Raw genomic sequence first — 19,661 nt, 5'->3', positions numbered from 1 at the left:
GCTACTTTTCCATTCGATGCTCGCTGGCTCGCGATTAGTCTGCTTGCGCGAAGAAAACGCGACGGGGAGGCGGTCCCACTGGTCTGAAATCTCGCAGAAAAACCCACTTTCTCAGTGTCCGTTTAAACCGTTTCGTTCGTGTGCTGGATCTACGCGCGCCACAGTCTAATAGGTGAACGTGTTTGCTAGGGAACGCGTGCGGACGCTCGTTGCGTGGTGATAGTGGCATTCGACGCACAAACTCGACGGGAAATCCAAAGAGCAGGCCGTACCTGGCTACCTGCCGACCGTCACGCGTTCAGAGATTAGGTAACAGCAAGTTGGCAGCCACTCCTACACGCTGCTCCCTCGATCCACGTTTTCTCGCTGACCTCTCTTCTTGCCTCCTCGCCTCGGGTCACACAAGCTATCACGTTGTTCAGCAGGCGCACTGTTGACAGATACCAAGGGCCTGCTTCTGGCTGATAGCCTCTAGCGATAGAGAAAAGACGATAACGAGGGATGGGCTTCTGTTGATGTTGTGATTTGTGAAATACCATTCTTCTAGTCTGGCATTTTCCAGCCCAAGTATAAAGTATCAGTTGGTAAACAGGCTAGTCAGTTGTCCGGAAAAGTGACAGAGAATTTTGAACGTTGGCATCGTTTCTTGTAGAGGACCAACGGTGTGCAGGGAATGTTGAGGAATCTTATCCATAAACTCGAGGGTCATGCTGCACGTGGATGAGATAATAATTCTTGTCAGAATTCTAAGACCTTTGCTGCATCCACCTGCTGCTTTTGTTCACGGCATACCTTCAGTTATTTGTTTCGATATAGACTTATTGTTAGTATGCTTCATCTACCAGCAGTGTTGAATTTTGTATAGCGAGGTTTGTTTACGTAAGAGGAATACGGTACGTGCAAATAATATTCCGCTGTTTATTTAGATGAGGAAGAGCCGTTGATAGGCAAAGCATTGATAGCTTTTTCATGGTCTCCTGGTAATAGATACACGTATCGCGTTACCAGCGATGACGTTCCCAGAAAAAGTGTGATACACTTTTAATTCCTTCTTCCAAGTACGTCTGTTTTTAATACGTTGTTATTGAGCGGCATCTGATCTTCCACGCAGCATTCACGGTTCTGATAACATTTAGATGATAACGAGATAAACCGGCGTCGACAGATAAAAGACTTTTGTGCGCAGTACGTAGCCTTCGATGGAAACACAGTTGACTTCTGTCTCTCCTAATTTATTCCAACCAATCTGTCCGCCAAGAAACATTTCATGCAAATCTTACTCGTGGTAAAGGGTTTTGCTTGACAATTGGAGTGTTCTCCATATCTTCTATGTACAATTATGCAAACCGGCGATTATCTATCATTCCAATCAGAAGCGGCCCTCAACATTGTAAACATTAGCACCCGGCAGAGTTCCATTCGAGCGCAAGAACCGAGTCGAATTTCGCGGCTAGCGTGTTGCAATCGGCTTACGTCAGCCTAGGTAAAATCATAATAGGAGTCTATACTTGCACGGTGACTCATTCCGCTAATTCTTCTCGCGCCGGCCGACTCTAACAAGTGTTTCGCTACACAGAGCTCACGTTCGTTACGCGACAGTTCTGTTCACCCTCTGCCGCGATATACCCCACGTGCGCTACCCCGGGAAATGGGCGGTTAATTAAGCAACGTCGAGGCACGCCCGTCGCGTGGACCCGAGCGCGGTTCGTTTAAAAATAGCGAGTTTAGTTCGTTAACGCGACCGAGCCGGCACGATTGCGAAGCCTGTCGGCAGAGAAGCAGGGAGCGTCCTTGCGGGGTCGTCGACACTCGAAAACGCAGGTAGATGTTTAGTATCGATAGAGAGAGTTGAGCGGCGAACGAGCAGAGGCCAGGGGACGTTCGAAGTGAACTTGGTCGACGGATAGACCGACGCCTGAACGCGATAGCAAAATGAATTGGACTTTGAGCACCGTGGGCAACGCGGCCAACTTTGTTTATAACCAACATGTGTCGCCAGCAGTGAGGAACGTCCTGCCGTTCGTCCACCGAAGGTACATACATAGCACTCCAAACTGTTGATAGCTGTCGAGAATGCTTGTGAAACTTGTTACATTACACTGCTTGTGATGAGTAATCTTGGGCGGTGAAGATACCTTTACTTTCTAAGCAGAGAATAGTTGCGTTACAATCCTTTTTTATTGCGGCATCATGCTGTACACGCAACTGGCACCTTCAAATTCTGCTATTCCATTAAAACATAAAGGATAGAGAATGCCTAAAGGTGAAATCAGACGGCTCGTGGATCGGCGAGCCAAGCCGGCTCGCCAGACTCACCCAGGCTCGCCCGGGCTCGCGAGCCGGCGAGCCATGTGCGTTCTGACAGCGCGTGGGCTCGGCGAGTCTCCTGCTAAGCTCCCCGATCCACGTGCCGTCAGATATCACCTTGACGAGCTAGACGAGCCGAGCCAGTTCGCGGAGCCACGAGCCGTCTGATTTCACCCTAAGGTGGCCCATTAAAGCAGACCCAATACTCCAAGGAAATTGCTGAATCGTAGAAATTGAGGCCAGAAGAAGGGCGCTGCTAACGACACAGGCCTAATTAGCTCTTCTCCTCCTGATGGATCAGCCTGTACAGGATCCTCTTTGCATAATTCGCTAAATCTCTCCGCCACAAGCCAGGATAACCGTGAACGGAAAGCTACGAGATTACGCGGGATGCATGATGTAATGAATTATCGTTATCCCGCCAGGGCGATAACGGCGAACTTGTAAATGTCGTTTAAAGGTGCAACCACACCAAACTGATTTACGAAACGTTAAGCGAAAGGGCCTGGGGGTTGGGAAAGTGAGTTTCCCTGGTCGACTGATGTGATTAATATGCGTGTGCTGTTGTTCGCAGGGTGGACGACCTGTACAGGTTCATACACACGTGGGTGCCGTCGCTTTATGGAGAGCTCGACGAGGATTACTGGAGGAAACGGAACTACGTCCTCCTGGACACAGAAACTGACTTGTCACCGGAATTGTCGCCCCACGAGGCCGGGGAAGGTGGTGAGTCCACGGAGGAGGGCAAGGCACGCAACCACGAGGGCGACGAGATCTCGGATCTGACGAGGGAGTCATGGGAGGTGAGTGCTCCCTTACCGTTCCTGCGCTTCGATTATTGCATCACCGTTGGACCATCGAATCTCTCAGACTCTCATTCCTCGATCGGTTCGTTTACTATTAGCACGCTGAACTGCTCAACACTTTCTTACAGAGTTTGTTCTCCATTCGAAGAAGAGCTGGTTCTCTCGGAGTAGATACTGCAGGTTTATTGACAGACTTTCTAGGTATTAGGGAACGAGTCGATTGCTACTAGAATTTCTATGCCTGTGACCGAAGTTCAGCGTGGTAATGCATCTTCATACTGAAGTAGAACCCTTCCCACCCCAAGCACGATTGATTTGCTCACGTTCGATCAGCATCGCTCACAGACCCCACGTGTTTCACTTGAGTTGCTGGCGCGGCCCTGCGGAACTCTGCACCATGCCAATGGTGTGTGCCTATCCCGTCTAGTCACGCGGACAGGAAACGAGCCATGATTCTCAAATACTCGGGCCAACGCAGTCGACGTTCCTCTTTACGTTCCCTCATTGCCATTCAGCGTTTATTATTCGTTGCCGAGCGCACCGCTTCGTTCTCTCACACCGTTCCCATCGCAGTCTCGCATCGTACACCTCATCGCACAGTATCTCCAGGATCATCATCGCGTATGCACCGTGATACTTTCTTTCTCTACCGAGCTTCTGTTTTTTCTGGCCGACGGGATTTTTCAATTCTCAAAGCGAGGGCCCTAGCGTTGGTCCCTCTGGAGGCTTGATCCTCGCGTCAAAGCTTTGAAAATTTCCATTCCCGATTCTCGGATGTTAGCAGCGTTACTCTTCCTCGTCCAGTTGATTTCACTTTGAGGATCATCCGGGAAAGATTCGTTTCGTTCATACGTGTTAAATGACCGCCGCGAGGATCAAGCGGGCTAGATGGAAAGCCAGTGAACGAACCGCTAAAAACGGCCGATTATATTGGCTAACAGCTGATCAAGGCCCCCTACGTAAAGCTGTACAGCATCCTGAAGACGTCCAGCACGTCGGCGGATTCCGAGCAGATCCAGGACCCGGAGGTATCGATTCCCTGAATCCTCCCTTCTTGATCGGTCGTCGTTTGCATAGGCACCCTAATTGCTCGATGTTGAACAGTGCACCATTTTGTTTTCTCTCTACACGAACAGCAATACTACACGTGTACAGCTAATTCCCTCCACTTGCCGGTGTCTGCGCTATCGATTGCCACGCGATGTCGCGACCCAGCCCGCGTCAAGCTGCCGATCGTTGCGGCGCGATTCCCCGAGTGCTTTGTCGCCTCAGCGACTCGATCGGCAGATCGATCAAGTCCCTGGCACGTTTAGTAGCGCGCGCGGAGGAAACTGGGGATAATAATAGCTTGCAGTTTGCTGGTACGGTTCGATGTGAACGTTGGGTGGGCCGCTGTTCGGAGAGTAGTCGGAGGATTTCACGTACCGATCGAAATTCAGGGATGCTAGTTGGCTGTGTTCAATGTGAAGTGGGAAGCTTTCGCGGTAAGGGCCTTTAAGCCGATCCTTGACTTTTTAAACGAGGCTCAGGGCTCAAGAATATTATTCGCAGAATAAGTCGAATGTGTGACTAATTTTTTTCAAGCCATCAGCTCACAGATAAAGCATTCAGAGGACCAGGTAAGGGTATCCCGTTCTACGTGTTGTTCTTTACTCACAAATAATTTTCCTCCCTTGAGTTTCCTCCATGCGCGACCCTGGATGGCTGAACCGATCACTCGATAGACGTCGATCCCTCTGAACACATTTCCTACGTCAGCCTGCACCGATATCATTTACAGAGAAGGCCAATCTGTCTGTCCGCTTCTCAGGACAAACTCGATCGATCCACCCAATAATATCGGTGCACTTCTGATTGCCAGCCACACCGCACACGTACACGTTTCCTTCTGCCCTTTTCTCGACGTTCTTGAGCTCGCTTCATCGTTGATGTCGTTACCCCTTTGACTCTTTGTCGTTATGATCGTTGCTCGTTTTCGTTGGGCACTCTCTTCTGCACTTGGAATTCCTTCGGCGTGCCTCCTTGGTAAAAATACCACCATCGAGTCGCACGTTCGCGGTTAAATTAAACATGCATGTGTGTATATCGCTGTACGTACCGCACCTTTCCACCACCTCTGTAGAATCTGACAACTAATTAGATTCTTAGATAGATTTTGGGGCACGACTCACTTTATGTCACACGATGCACCATCGACGCGTGGGTGTTTAGGCCCAGTCTAGGGGAACGAAGGGTCAGTTAGACCCTTTCTACCTGCTTTAGATGGCACTTTGCTCGGGGTACGAAAGGATGCAGCAGGCAGACGAGTTTCGAGCGGTAGAAAGCTTGAGACAATTAGGGGCAATCAAGTTTCTGGGCAATTCTAGAGAATTAACTGGGTACGAAGTGGTGTGTTTAATTCAGTAATACTTCTACTGGGTAACAGTCGGAGACAATAGTAGTGTAAAACGCGGCAATACCCAATTACCTTGTATAGTTTTATGGAGCAGCCTGTGGGGGGCATTTTGGAACTACTAAAATATTAATGGGTCTCTTGCCGATCCATAAATTCCTTTTGTTTGGTCGACAAAGGGAACTTTCGCATAAAGGGAAGCAATGATCTAGATTCTAGCAGGATGACAAATGTTTCTCTTAAATTAAACAAGTAATCCTTAGTTAACCCTTCGTTGACACTCTGGGTGTGAGCCACCCATAAGCTGATATTGACGCTCTGCACTTTCTATATTAAAAATAAATAGTTTCTTTGCAAAGATTACTTACACACTATTTTTTCTCTCAAAGTATTATATCCGAACAACAACTCTGTAGATTTTCAGCTTCTAATATTGAAATTTGTAAGAGTTACAATTTTTTCAAGATCTTCCTCGCTTTTTTCTCGACATGTGGTAATCTAGAATTTTTTTTACAAAAACGGTAATAAAATTTCAATCAAAAATCTATTGGAATACATTCTAGAGACTTCGAAATTGACACGTGATTTTTTTCACAGAAATTGAATTTCGTAGAGGAGGATGGCAGTCGTTCAAAAATTGCTCTGAGTGCGAGTCACCCAGGTATGTCAAAGTTGATTGAAAAAGGTGTGTCAACGTAGGGTCAAGCGTACACCTGACAAACTACTAAACTATTAAAAGATTAAAAGGCTAATTTCTAAGGGGGGTCTCTGATTCGTTCGGTATCATCTTTTCTTTGCAACATTAAAATCGCGGCCGGTTCACGGACGGAACAAAGATCGAAGTCTGAGGTTAATGAGGCGGGAATGCTTTTTGTGTGATGCCACTTGACCGATTTATTTCCGGAAGGCCGTGGGCACACGTTCCGTGCGTCACTCCTTCCGTTCAACGGTGGCTTCATTTGCCAAACAGAGATGCTCGTCGTGCTTGAACCCGCCTGGTCCACGACAATCACGTCTACGACTATTCGCTGGCTATTTCTGCGATGCTTTTGTTTACTACGTACCGGATAAATACACTAGCGTCGTCGGAAAAACATTCCACCGCGTGCTTCGACACCCTCTAATCTCTCCCCATGGTCCCTTGATAGTTACATATTATTAATCTGAACTGAACCAACCACTGCTAAGGCAACACTACAGAAAGAGCAGTGTGACTGTGTTACTTTTTTTAATTAGATCTATCAAATGGTAAAAGTTTTATCAATTGTTTAGACAATTAGAAAAAAGTTATAAACAAAAATATTAAGAATGTTTTCTAAAATTCGTTGTTTCGCCTAAAATCTGAACTGGATGTTTAAATAATTATGAAACAATATTTACGGGGTTTATTACTACTTCATTTGTTAAAAATGCTTCAATTTTATTAGTGTTCCTGTCGATATAACCGCTGACTATTAACAAATAATATAAAAAAAGTGCTCAAAAATATTAAGAAACACCGAAATTATGAGATTTTTTCCGCAAATCCTGTTACGTGCCCCACTGTGCGGTGTGAGGAAAGCTTTACCTTTTGGTAAGAGGACTGTGATGAACCCCACGGCACTTACCCCAGAACTGTCCTGGAGCGCGCTTCTTTAGTTTCTTTTCCACCCGCGTAGGTTCATTTTCTAACATACTCTATTCAAAATTTTTATCCTAAAAAGACTGTAGAAATTCGCTCATAGCGGTGGTTGCTGCGCGTTCTTCTGCACATGTTTCCTTAAAAAGGTCTTGTGGGAGGACTACGATTAGGTCAGCGACACCACGTTTTGTTTATCACATCGCTGCGAATGGTTATCGCGGCCAGAGTAGCTAAAATTGTCGTTCATTCAACCGTGCACGCGAGTGAGTATTCTGTGATTCTGTTGAGGAACCATCCCTCTTTAATTTTAATTACTACTCGCTCATCAATCTCATAGTCCAATTACACAATCTCATAGTCCTCCATGTTTTCGAGGAACCGATTATCTCGCAGGGAGACCCCGGATATATCGAAAGGATTGCACAAAGCATCGAGTAAAGGAGAGAACGGGGGACACAGATGAACTCTATGAACCCTTCCATAAGCTTGGAGAAACGAAAGGGATTTCCATCCTCCTGCTCATCTCCCATCAAACTCGAGGACGCAACGGCCGCTCAGGAACGCGTTTAACCTTCGCAGCTTTCGACTTGTGGGCTCCAAGCCAACATCCCGTCTTCGTTCCATTAGCCAGAGGCTGTTCGCTAAAATTGCCACCGCGAACGACGAGCATGGCGCCAAATCTATAACACGGAGTAAACAATATGCATTCCATCGACTGGTTCTTTTCCATCTGTTGCGAGCCATTTTTACCGGGCAAACGTGTCCCGCGTCCTCCTCGTCTCTCGTCATGGTCCAACGAGCTATGACTTTCCCCTCCGTTCGGGTGTCTCCGGTTCTTAGTGCTCCGTGCTTTGAATTTTGGAGCAGAGACTGGGAAATTAGGTCTTCCAATCAACAAACGAGGAGAAGTGAAATTGCCGGGCCTTTAAAATCTTCTAGAATTTGTTTCCCTTACTGTAATTATTTGAACAATTATTGTCTGAGTAGTGGAGCGGCTTATTTGTTCATAACTAAGGTCTCCCCATCGATTAAAAAATTTCTACTGCATTCGACGCCTCCTTTAAGTAGCTCCTCTTTGGGTACACATTGGGGCACTTGAGTCAGTTATAACGTTTATGGAAGCTAACGTCCTCTTCGCACGTTTTATTGCTGGGAAAATGGTCGAAAAGCGAATGGGACACCGAGGATACCAGTTTTCATTGTATTATCCATTTCGTCGCGGTCGGCGTACGTGGCACGAAAGGGTCACTAAGATTTCCTGTGGAAAGTTTCACCGTGGAGATTATCTCCGTTTTCCCCGTAAGACGGTAAATATCCTCCCCCATTGTTTATTGATCCGCCGCGGTAAATCCCCGTTACCATTCGAAAATAACCGCGCCTGCTTCCATGCAGGAATTAAAGCACTGCATTGAAGCATTCATCGAGCAGGCATCAAATTATTTCTCGGAACTGTCGATCAACAAATTGATTAACGAATGGAAGTCGTTCTTTGCAATGGATCCTACTTGACGTCTTTTTATTCGCTGCATAGATTTTGAAACTATTAGGTACGCTCGCTGCTGCAAGCTTCTCTTACTACTGTATTTGCGCATCCGTCACTCTACCCACGCTAGCGCAATTGTGCGCTATCAGTATTAGCGGATGCGAGGAGCTGAGTATCTCTCAATCGTGGGTCGACTTCACGCCGCGACCTTTAACTTCCACGGGATGTGTCGAACCTGAAAATCGCCCTGATAAAAAGAACTCGACTTGCGTGTTGGTAAATACAGATGACATCAGGGTCAGCTATTATCAGTTAATCCTACGGTTTACTTTCCTCCAATTTATAACAATTCGAGATCGCAATACATTCCGACACGCTCAATTACTCAATAACGTGTGACAATTGGGCGAAAAGTATCGTATCTAACGCGACCAGTAACAGTCACAACTGCATTCAGGGCGGACGTGACCACGTGCATGTACAGGGTTATTCTCTCGGTGCGCCTGTCAAAGAGATGCCGCCTGGTACCCCGTGGTGAGGTCAACCCCCCGCGGGACCTCATTAAATTTTATGGCTTTCGACCCTCGAAGGGGTTGGAGTGCCTATTAAGAAGTGAGAAATATTCGAAGTTCCGCATTTCTTATCAGATCTTTGCGAAAACGACGCCAATCGATTCCTTATGTTTCGCCGATGAAACTGGCACCAAGAACGACGCAATTCGGACGATAATGAAGGAAATCACATGGAAAATTGATTTGTATCGTTTCAAGCTAACTTCGTTGAAAATAGTCCGATTTACATGGCATTTGGCATGGTTTTCATCGAAAAAACACAAGGAATCCATCGGTGTCACTTCCATATCGATACGATAAAGAATAAAGAATTATTTTATTTATGAAATAATATGAAATTTTTAATAATTTCCGTGTAAATATCTCTATTTACTTATTTTCGACGTAGATCCATTGCGCCAAGGCTCATCAAAATCGGTATCTACCACATGGTGTCCTCCCCTTGTTAGCTCGTGGCAGAAAGTACCCCCTTTGTTCTCCAATCATTAAAAATGTATTATTAAAAAAAACTCATACGGAATAAGCTAAATATGAACAACAATTACCATTGAATACTAGTCGACAAATTTCAAGTAACATTCAAGTTATAAATAATAACGAATGATCCATTTTCAATTTGACACGCATCGAATGAAAACTGAAAGGCTCTTCGAAAACTTCGGGAACCGTAAAAACTTCCAGACTCGTCGAAGCTTTTACTATTGAAATATTATTTTGTACCAATCAGAGGCTGGTCATGGACAGCTCATTGTTATTAATTAAAAAATTGGTTTAAAGAAAGGAGTCTCTACGCATGGTTGGCGAGCAGATAAACAGCGCGCGCAGACCAGCCGGCTAGCACGTGCTGCGCAGTGGGGATGCGCGGTGCCGATCTGCGCGCCCTACCCTCCCCCCACCACTTCGTTCCTGTGGGACGCGTATTAGACTCACCCCCGTAAGCACGAAGCGCCAGTCCTGCTCCAGGCTTCCGCGAAGCGACGCGGCGCACTTTTCGCGTTCGTAACGATCGATCTGCACCCGAGCGAGAGGAAATACGAAATCGAAATCGGGCGTATCTAACGGTCTCGCGAGAAACATTAGGACCGGTTCGAGTCGACAGAACTTTCGATCTCGTCGAATCTTTCTATCCAAAGCTCTACATTTTTTTTTACCATTTTTTTCCATCGCTAATACCTTTTATAGCGATAACGATCTTTATGCGTAATTAAAAATTCTCTTCCCGTTAAGTACCGGGGTTCCTTTCGGTACCGATCGTAGTACTCGATTCTGAGCGAATCCAAACCGCGGTCCGCGGCGCAGAATGTAAAGTGTGCACCGTGGTAACGAGTGCGACTGAACGAACGAGCTGGCAGAGAAAGTGGAGCGAAGTTTGCCCCGCCAGGCGCTAAAGAAACCTTAGTCAAAATGCCGAGGCCAAAGTTTCCGAATCCCATCTCTAAGATCTCCAAATTCCTCAAGCAGAGGACGAAGGTAAATACGTGCATCCTTTTTCCGTAGTAAGATTTGAGGAACGCGTCTTTTTCCAGTTACTGTTAAGGTAGTAGGTACTCGACAATTTTACAATTTGTATCAAATTTCAATCTCTGTGTCGTTGCATATGTGTAAGTTTCATTTTGGCAAACACAGGAGTCTCTGTGGTTCGTAGATAATTTGGAGAGATTCGTTAAGAAGCATTAACGACTATTCCCGTTGATGTAGTTACTATTCCAGTTGTTTCAAGTTCAGTTTCGCTTAATTTACGCAATAACTATCGTCTCGTGAACGAACCCAGTAAAACGTGCCCAACACGTGCATCTGTAACATTCCTGGAACGGTTCTTTCTCCAGTTACCGACACGCTCGAATCCCCAAGAATTTTGTTTCCCGATCGCTCACGTCCTCGCGAAAAAGTTTGCCACGTCAAACGCAGTATCGGACTCTTAGTATAAGATACGAGAAAGATTGAGAAATATATTAGAATTCTTCAGTTATCAGGGTAGATGGCGACTTAAACGTAGCTCGTACCAGCGACTCTGTTCTTACGAGCCTTCGCAGGTAATTTAAGGACGCGTGCCCTTTTGGGTTAAGGAAGCAGTTGAGGAAGCAGTTGAGACAATTGCAATTTCTTTTATATTTGAGCAGTATAAAATTATTACTAAATATGATTATTGGGAAGCGTAAAATTTCTACTTTTAGATAAAGTAACAAGAATTTACATTTGTTAAAGGAAACAATTTAAAATAATTAAAACATGAAACTGTTCATATGGCCCAGTAGACGTCAGTCTTCGCCCACACCTTGACAAGGGTTAACATCTTGTCCACAATTTGACTCTGAAATAAAGACTAAAAAACTGAACTACTGTGCGATTTCTATAAGGGAACTTAGTCAAATCATATTCCTTTAAGAGCAACACGAGAGTTCAGGAAGGTTAATAATAATTTAATCGAACAATCACTCTGGTTGGGAATATACGAATAGGGTAAAGGACCAAATTACTGACATCTAACCAATTACTGTCACCTTAAGCTATTTTACTTAAAATAACGAATAAATAAACGTTGTAAAGTCATACGCAAAAAGACTTATGTAATTCAACCTATAATGTATACTATAGATTATATACTCCAGTTTATTTATTCGTTATTTTAAGTAAAATAGCTTAAGGTGACAGTAATTGGTTAGATGTCAGTAATTGGGTCCTTTACCCTATGCCTACCATTGATCGTGAACGAGTCCAACTAATTGGCAAATATGCAAGGAACGTTTCTGGTGGAAAAAGTGACACCCAGGGACATGCTAATCGCACCTTGCACGTTGCTCAATATCCATTAGATTTCTCGATAGATCCTGTTTCACCTGACCGTTCATTTAGCACGTATCAAAGATACACTCGTCGTGAGAATACTCGCCCGAGCGCAATACTTATATACGAGACAGCCGAGCGCCCAACAGCTCGGTTGTTTACTCGCGAATCCGGTCCTTGGCCGCGCCTAGGTCCACCTTTCACAGAATCTGGCTGCGTTCGATACACGTAAACAGTGCCGCTCACCAGCGGGCGTTATGCAATGAAACGATCTCGCGAACGACTGTGCGAGCGTTGCAAGTAACTGGAAACAATGAACTGTGGTTGTTAAGGCAGTCGAAGCTTCCTCCTGTCGGGGAGGGGATCAGGGTGTGATTGGAAACTTGAGGCAGGGTCGATTTCTACTGTAAAAATGAGGGTGGCTTCATGGGAGATACTTTTGTGGCTGGAGACTGATATCTGGAATACACTGACGCATTTTCTATATTTTTTAAGTCCTAAGGGAAGGTTCCGGTCTAAAAATCGATTTTTTTGTATTTCAGTTTTCGAATGTTCAACCTTTTAGGAATACGTGTTCAAAAGGACTTGTTGAAATTCGTAAAATTCACGAAGTTATAGGCAAATGCATGGGCAACAGTCACTCGGCGCCCACGTAAAACTTTAAACGCGTTTTTCTCGAAACAGTCTTCTCAAAATGGCGCGACCTGTATCTCCAAAAGTTATTATCCGATTCGACTGAAACTTTTTTTATTTTGAAGAATATACTTCTGGTTAGGGGGGTGCCGGAAAAAAATACAAAAAATTGAAAATTTATAATTTTTAAAGCCGTTGAAAGGGTGACAAATATAGGAAAAAAGTGTTTTCAAACTTCATGTGTCGTTATTTTCTAAAAAAATGTTATTTTTGTATTTTGTTCTGGTTTCCCCCGAGCCAGAAATATATTCTTCAAAATAAGAAAAGTTTCAGTCGAATCGAATAATAACTTTTGGAGATACAGGTCCCACCAATTTGGATCAATTTTTTGGCGCCTTGACTTTAACCACTCCCCAGTGCCGTCTGCAATGATTAATTATAAAACAAAAAATATATTTCTATAATTTAAGATATCCTTAATACAATGCAAGAAGACCCATTAAATTATACATAGTAATTTTCCTTTAATTAATTCCTAAATATCACCAATTTTGGGGGGCTCTAGACCGGAAGATCCCCTTAATTTTCTAAGCGAATACGAAATATATAAGGTGCCAAGTTTGAGCTGAAATTCTTCGTAATTGTTTCCTCTGGGCTTCACAGATATTGTCAAAGTTCACTCGGTTAATATTTGCCTGGCGAACACTTGCACAATATTCCCTGAATGTGGTCTAGGATAAAGCATAGCCGCAAGCTTTCCATTAAATCATATTCATGAAATGTTAGAGTGTTCTCGGTGCAAATACCAACCGAGGGACTTCAGGCCGCTGCCCACCGTGTATTGGTAAGAGTTATTTTCTTGCCGAGAGTCCAGTCTTCTTCCAATTAGCCGGAAAATTGAAATGAAACAATCTACAGAATTACGAAGCCGATAGAAGGGTGCCTTTTCGACACCTTAAGCTTCGTCAGGCCATAAAAGCTTTCCTCCGTTGTCTGGCATGGACGAGCAGCGGTACGCCCACGCTCGAGCGTTTCTTTAAAAATAAATCACCGCGTGTCAACATTAATCACGTTGAAATCGACCGATAATCGCTTCTATGTCGCCGAGCTCTCTCGTTTCGGCGCACGTCTGGCACTCGTTCGAGACCAACCTTGGCGCGGTTCAAATCGAGGGAGGGAAGGTTTAAAATAAGGAACGGGCGCGGGAAAATTCGCGACAACTCTGGACGGTTCTACGAGATCGCGGGCGAGACGCTCGACGCTTCTAGACGGTCAGTCTCGGCTCGATAATCGATCGTTAATTAACGAGCCCAGCCGTATAAATATGTGCACAGCGCGGAGGCTTGTTAGACTAGTCGAACGGTAGAGAAAATCGAGGTCATTGCGCTGGGGCGAGTAATTAAAAATTAAATCAATGTTTGCACGATGATATATTACCCGGTACGTTTCAATTCCTAGAAATCGATGGGAATAATATTGATGAACCCGTCGCTTATATTCCCTTTAATTCGTGGGACATTTTCCATTTCCCAGAAGCCGTCAGAACTTAATTTCTATTATAGCAAGTCGCCTTTATTAGCAGTTCGTAATTAATGAACTCGTCGCTTAGCTTCACCGGGACTCGGCCAATGAAATATGCACATTTCACCGTGGATAACGAGGAAAACAGCAATGAACGTGGTCACCTTTCGTCCCTGTGTTCGTGCAGTTTCCCGATCTCCTTGAATCTTAAGCGATCTCGGGATCGATCTTATTACCTTCTACGAACGCCCAGCGATTCCTGAGAGATCAATTTTCTGCAAATATTCGGTGAATCAATGTTTACTTGAGTGCCCGGTGAATCCTGGCACGAGGTAGTAGAAAGTTACAAGGGGAGGACACCGTGTGGTAGACATCGATTTTAATCTATGTCGAAAATAAGTAAATAGGTGTCCGAGCGTTTCTGCCAATAGTATATTTGCATGTAAATTATTAAAAATTTCATAGTGGTCGTAGGGTTTTAGTGGGTAAAAATCCCACAACTACCCTGGCGTCCGCGGGGAATACCCTCCTGGAAACGTCAGGGTGTCTTTTGATGATATCTTCACGTTAAAAATTTTTTTTTATAAATTATTTTTTTACAAATCCTTTTTTTTAACTTGGTGAAATCTTCAAAAGGCACCCTACTCCTCCAGAGGGTAATCCCCATTGGCGCCAGGGTAGTTGTGGGATTCTTACCCACTAAAACCCCACGTCCACTATGAAATTTTTAATTACTGTAAATATCTCTATTATTAAGGCCTATTTTCGACATAGATCCATCGTGCCAAGGCTCATCAAAATCGATGTCTACCACATGGTGTCCTCCCCTTGTTAGTAAACGAGCAAGCAAATAATATAGAACGCATAAGCTTCCCCGATGAATCTCAGAGTCTTCTAGAAAAATCATTTGAAAATCGTCTGACTAGCAGAAAAATTTGTTCCACATTTTTTTGCTTAGTTTTTTCACAACTTCGTTGCGTGACGATTTGTTGAACAGCCTGCAAGGGACGGCTGAATAAAATTCTCGCGTGAGATCGTCATGGAGTCCGCCTGATTATGGGAGAAGACGAAAGGTCGTAGCAATTATTTCGACGACCTGTAATAAGGTACTGAAGCAATCAGCGAGACCATCTTTGAATTACATAATTTGGCGCGTGCGAGGCAGAGCCAGCCGGCCGGCAGGTTTTTGCTATTTTGTAATTGAACGCAACTGGTGCGCCGACACGGCCGAACATCCTTCCTCGATCGAGGCGAGTCGATGATTCGCCGTTTGCTTCGATTAACATCCTAATTAACGTGGCTGCAGCTATCGCGGAGACAGCGTGGTAACGGTCAATTATCGTTTTTCTTTAATGACCCCGCACAATACTGATTCGCGTAATGGACGTGCTTGCAATTAGTGCCAACTTATCGGAATGATACTGTCCCTTGTGTGTTGATAAACGGGGTAAGTGACGATATTTTGAATGGGAGGTATTCTGGTTTCCTGAAGTGAATCTGGATTATTTGGTTTCTCGAGTTTTAAACAGTTATTTTCGGAACCGTTTCAAGCCCTGCCCCCTTAAGTAAGTGGCTGTCTGCACTAGACTGTCTTATGCCACTAGTAACCGGCTCCGAGCGGGTTACAATCCGTACTTTGTTTTGCATCTTCCTTTTTGTTGGAGGCTGGTACAGCTCGTGACCATTATATCGTGATCGATCATAGATAAGTTTTCGAGTGAGTGAGCATAATCGCGCCGTCAAGTCGGCGATGCTTGTTAGCCTGCGTGGAGTTTGACGCTAAGCCATGCAAATTGTGAAATACCTGGGCAAACATTGTTCAATGAGTAATCTCTCATATTAGATCGAGGTACACATAAACGTACCCATCTATGCACACGCCAGTAAACGGTGTTTTGAAGGTAATCGAAGTCGATTCGCGACTCATCCTCCACGAAACTTCTGCCTCTGCTCTTATTTTATCGCACCGCATCTCGGGCCACCTGCAATCAATGATCCTCAGTGTTTACCCACGTTGGCTATTTAAAGAACCATCTTTCCTTCCATTTAACTGCCACGCGAAGATACCAGAATTGGATTTCGTGAAGAATTTAATATAGAAATCGAGTGTTCCACGTAATCAAATTTTACACAGCAACCTTCTTCTCATCTTTGGACCCCACAGATTTCAATTCTCATCTAGCATCAACACGTGTTCGAATGAAAATCGGTACTACTTCGTCGCTCGCTAGAATTCCGGGCTTGGTTACATCTAGTTCGGGCGATAACTACACTCGTATAGATTAAAAAAATCTTTGGTAGTTTCGTTTCAGGTAACTTGTACAAATTTCAATATAATGCATTCCAAAAATTTGTGTTGATAGTTCAAACACTACTAAATATGTGTGCAAAAACCCTGCCCTGTAGGTGCGATAGGTTTTCCAGAATTAATTTCCAAATATCACCTTCAAAAACGAGTGTCTAGACTAGAATACCCCCTTAACCACCTCGGCTACCGTCGACTTCCCCGGTGTTCGTTACTCCGTGTCCTCTCTTGTGCTATGGGGGTTCCTGATCCCATACAAGTGATATTAGCTTCGTGGAGGAGCTTCGAAGTGATTAGTCCCTTCGAGCCTGTCATCATGCTCGTCGATCCTTGCCCGATCTGTAAGTACGTGTTTTAGCACTCGTCTAGGATGCTCTCGGTGAGACAATGAAATTCCACATTCTTTGCAACCCCTTTTAATTTATTGAGTGTAAGAGCTAACCCTCCTTCGTTTTCTAATTGCGATCGGTAATGGGTACCTAGTTATTACAGACCACTGTAATAGAATTAAAAATAAAACTAACCGATATTCTCGCAGACCTTCAAATAGAATAGCGAGCTGATTCATACTTAATAGTGTTTTTTATTTAAAGTAATTCTCGGGCATAAGGTGAATGTCCCAATTTATGCTGATGTCCCCATTTCTGATCATTTCGTATTTTTCTTATTATTATATGCGTTACGTTTGTACCATAGTTGCAACAAAATAATTCTAAACTATTTAAACATTTACGCGAGTGTTGCACGAGCTTGGGTCAATACACACATCGCTATTTTTCATAAGCAGAAATACGGACATTTAGAGCATTATATATTTAATTAGAAATTACTAATAGTTAACAATCTTGAAATAACTTTCTTAAATAGTTTTTGAATTGGTTGATTTATTCTTAAAGATTTAATCAATTACTCTGCAAATTTTCATCGCAAACAAATTTTTTACACCTTCTCTATGACGAGTTATCTCTTAAATGAACAGAAATTGGGACATTCGCCTCACAAACAATTCCCTGTCCTCGTTGGTAAATTTTAATGCGCCTGCTTGATCCGTCAGAGCTGCTACGCTCTTCAGGCCCCCGTTGCACGCATCGCGATTCAGGGATACGGATCCAATCTCCAGAATTGGCGAATAATTATTGTGAGCGGATTGATTTCTTTGCGCGGAATGTACATGTCTTTAGATCTGGACTGCTTAGAGTTCTGGATGGAATGGTATGACGATTGGGTGAATGGTTACGCGCTCAGTCGGGCAAATATTTCCGGGTTTGTTTGCTTGGGTGCTACACTCTCATTGGACTTTATATTTTTGGTTCTCGGGGTATGATGTGCGAGTTTTTCGTGAGCGGTAATGTGGTTTTTGAATTTTTTGCTGTCTTTTTTTAAATAATGGGATCTTCCCGTAAGGCAAATAAATAAATAAATAAATAGTTGAATCGAGGTAACTGGCTTAGGCTACGAAGTAATTAGTAAGGAAGATGCCCCAAGAAACATTTTCTTTCGCCCGCCTTACTCGTGTAAAGGTAATGCAGCGTTGTATAAAATTAATGAAAAACAACCAACCGATTCATATGTATCAGTCCCTGAAAGATAGCACAACTTGTTGGGTGCGTAAAATGTGGCTTTGAAATTCATGAGGAGACTGGTCGAGCAGTCGAAATGATAATACAGCCAGCGGGACGTGGCCATCGCGTACTCGCGAGTCAGTGAAAGAAAAGATACAAGTGGTGCCTCGTTCCATCTGAAAAAATCCAAGTGCGATCGCGCTTTATACGTCCAGCTCCCGGAGGTCGTCGATCGATGGCGAAAAGCTGGAGGAATCCTAAATCGAGATCGTCTTGCGGCCTTCCACCTGAAAGCACGGCTCCCCTCGGAGTTAAAAATAAAGTACGAGTCGTGGCAATGTTTTTCCCTGGCCGTACAAAACGCACGTCCAATGGGAAATAGATTCTGTTCCGATGGAAATGTGTCGGCAGCAAGCTCCAACTGCTCTACTGGTGGAACGCAGATTGAGTTCTGCAACGTGGCTTTGTAATGACCCGTGAACTGTGAGCTTTACGACACTCGCGACAAAAAAGGGAGTCTGCTTTATAGAAGGGAGGGAGCTGAAAGGTTGCTTCGTATTAAAATTAGGAAAACAGGTGTATGATTAGATCGACTAACAACGGGAGGACACCATGTGGTGGACACTGATTTTGACGAGCCTTGGCACGATGGATATTTTAGATTGTAAGGGAGTTATTGTAAATTATTAATACTTTATAAGTCAATGATCATTTTTTCGGTTTCGCAGGGCAAAGTATTTTGAATAAAATATTTACTCGTATTAAAATATTTATTTGTATAAAAATATATCTGCTTAATATTATTTAATACATTTTTTTTCAAGATTGTTATAATTGGCGCAATCTTTGTACATCAGTAATTTTGTAAAGCTATTAATTTACGACAATGTTTTTAAATGGGATTCTTTTTGATGGGATTAAAGTGTCCGCGTTATGAGTAATGGAATGTATGATTAATATGTACTTGCAGCTCATTTTGATTTCACATTTTTTTTATATTGTAATTATTATTGCCTTCTATTTTTTGTGATACTCTTTTACGTCCTCGACTTTTTCATGTACTTGGCGTATTTTTTTTTTTACTTTTTTCAAGTTTTTTATGGGGATTTCGATGAGCCTTGGCACGATGGATCTGTGTCGAAAATAAATAAATAGGTATCCGAGCGTTTCTGCCAATGGGCCTTAATAATAGAGATATTTACATGTAAATTATTAAAAATTTAAAGTTTCAGTGGATAAAAATCCCACACTACCCTGGGGCCCGCGGGAGATTCCCTTCTGGAGGCGTCGGGGTGCCTTTTGAAGATGTCTCCGCGTTAAAAAAAACTTTATAAATTTTTTTTATAAATTTTTTTAACTTGGGGAAATCTTTAAAAGTCACCCCGACTCTTTCAGAGGGGAATCCCCCGGCGTCGTCAGAGTAGTCTGGGATTTTTACCCATTAAAACCCCACGGCTACTATGAAATTTTTAATAATTTACATGTAAATATATTATTGGCAGAAACGCTCGGACACCTATTTACTTATTTTCGACACAGATCCATCGTGCCAAGGCTCATCAAAATCGGTGTCTACCACATGGTGTCCTCCTCTTGTAAGTAGTTCTTGGAGAAGTTTCGCAGACAAATCTTGACTCCTCCTTCTACTGATACGGCAACTTTGAAAGCGAGAAAC

The 19,661-nt window shown here is 43.7% G+C and overlaps 1 protein-coding gene across 14 annotated transcripts in view; it reads left to right on the top strand.

The window, feature by feature from the left end:
* The window catches only part of Mtd (TLD domain-containing protein mustard), a 186,224-nt gene that overhangs the window by 155,363 nt on the left and 11,200 nt on the right, over positions 1–19,661 (top strand). For 8 of the 14 annotated variants that reach the window (XM_076810646.1, XM_076810644.1, XM_076810643.1 and 5 more), the window contains 2 exons: positions 2,882–3,110; positions 4,055–4,141. In XM_076810646.1, coding sequence (XP_076666761.1) covers positions 2,882–3,110; positions 4,055–4,141 — 316 coding nt within the window. Of the gene's footprint in view, positions 1–42; positions 2,034–2,881; positions 3,111–4,054; positions 4,142–10,148; positions 10,652–19,661 lie in introns of those variants that run through there. The other 6 variants (XM_076810650.1, XM_076810638.1, XM_076810641.1 and 3 more) reach the window with 4 other exon arrangements.

The sequence above is a fragment of the Andrena cerasifolii genome, chromosome 4, assembly GCF_050908995.1.
Source record: "Andrena cerasifolii isolate SP2316 chromosome 4, iyAndCera1_principal, whole genome shotgun sequence".
In the NCBI taxonomy this organism is placed as follows: domain Eukaryota; kingdom Metazoa; phylum Arthropoda; class Insecta; order Hymenoptera; family Andrenidae; genus Andrena; species Andrena cerasifolii.
The sequence above is the reverse complement of the archived record's forward strand: the minus strand, read 5'-3'. Positions and strand labels throughout refer to the sequence as shown.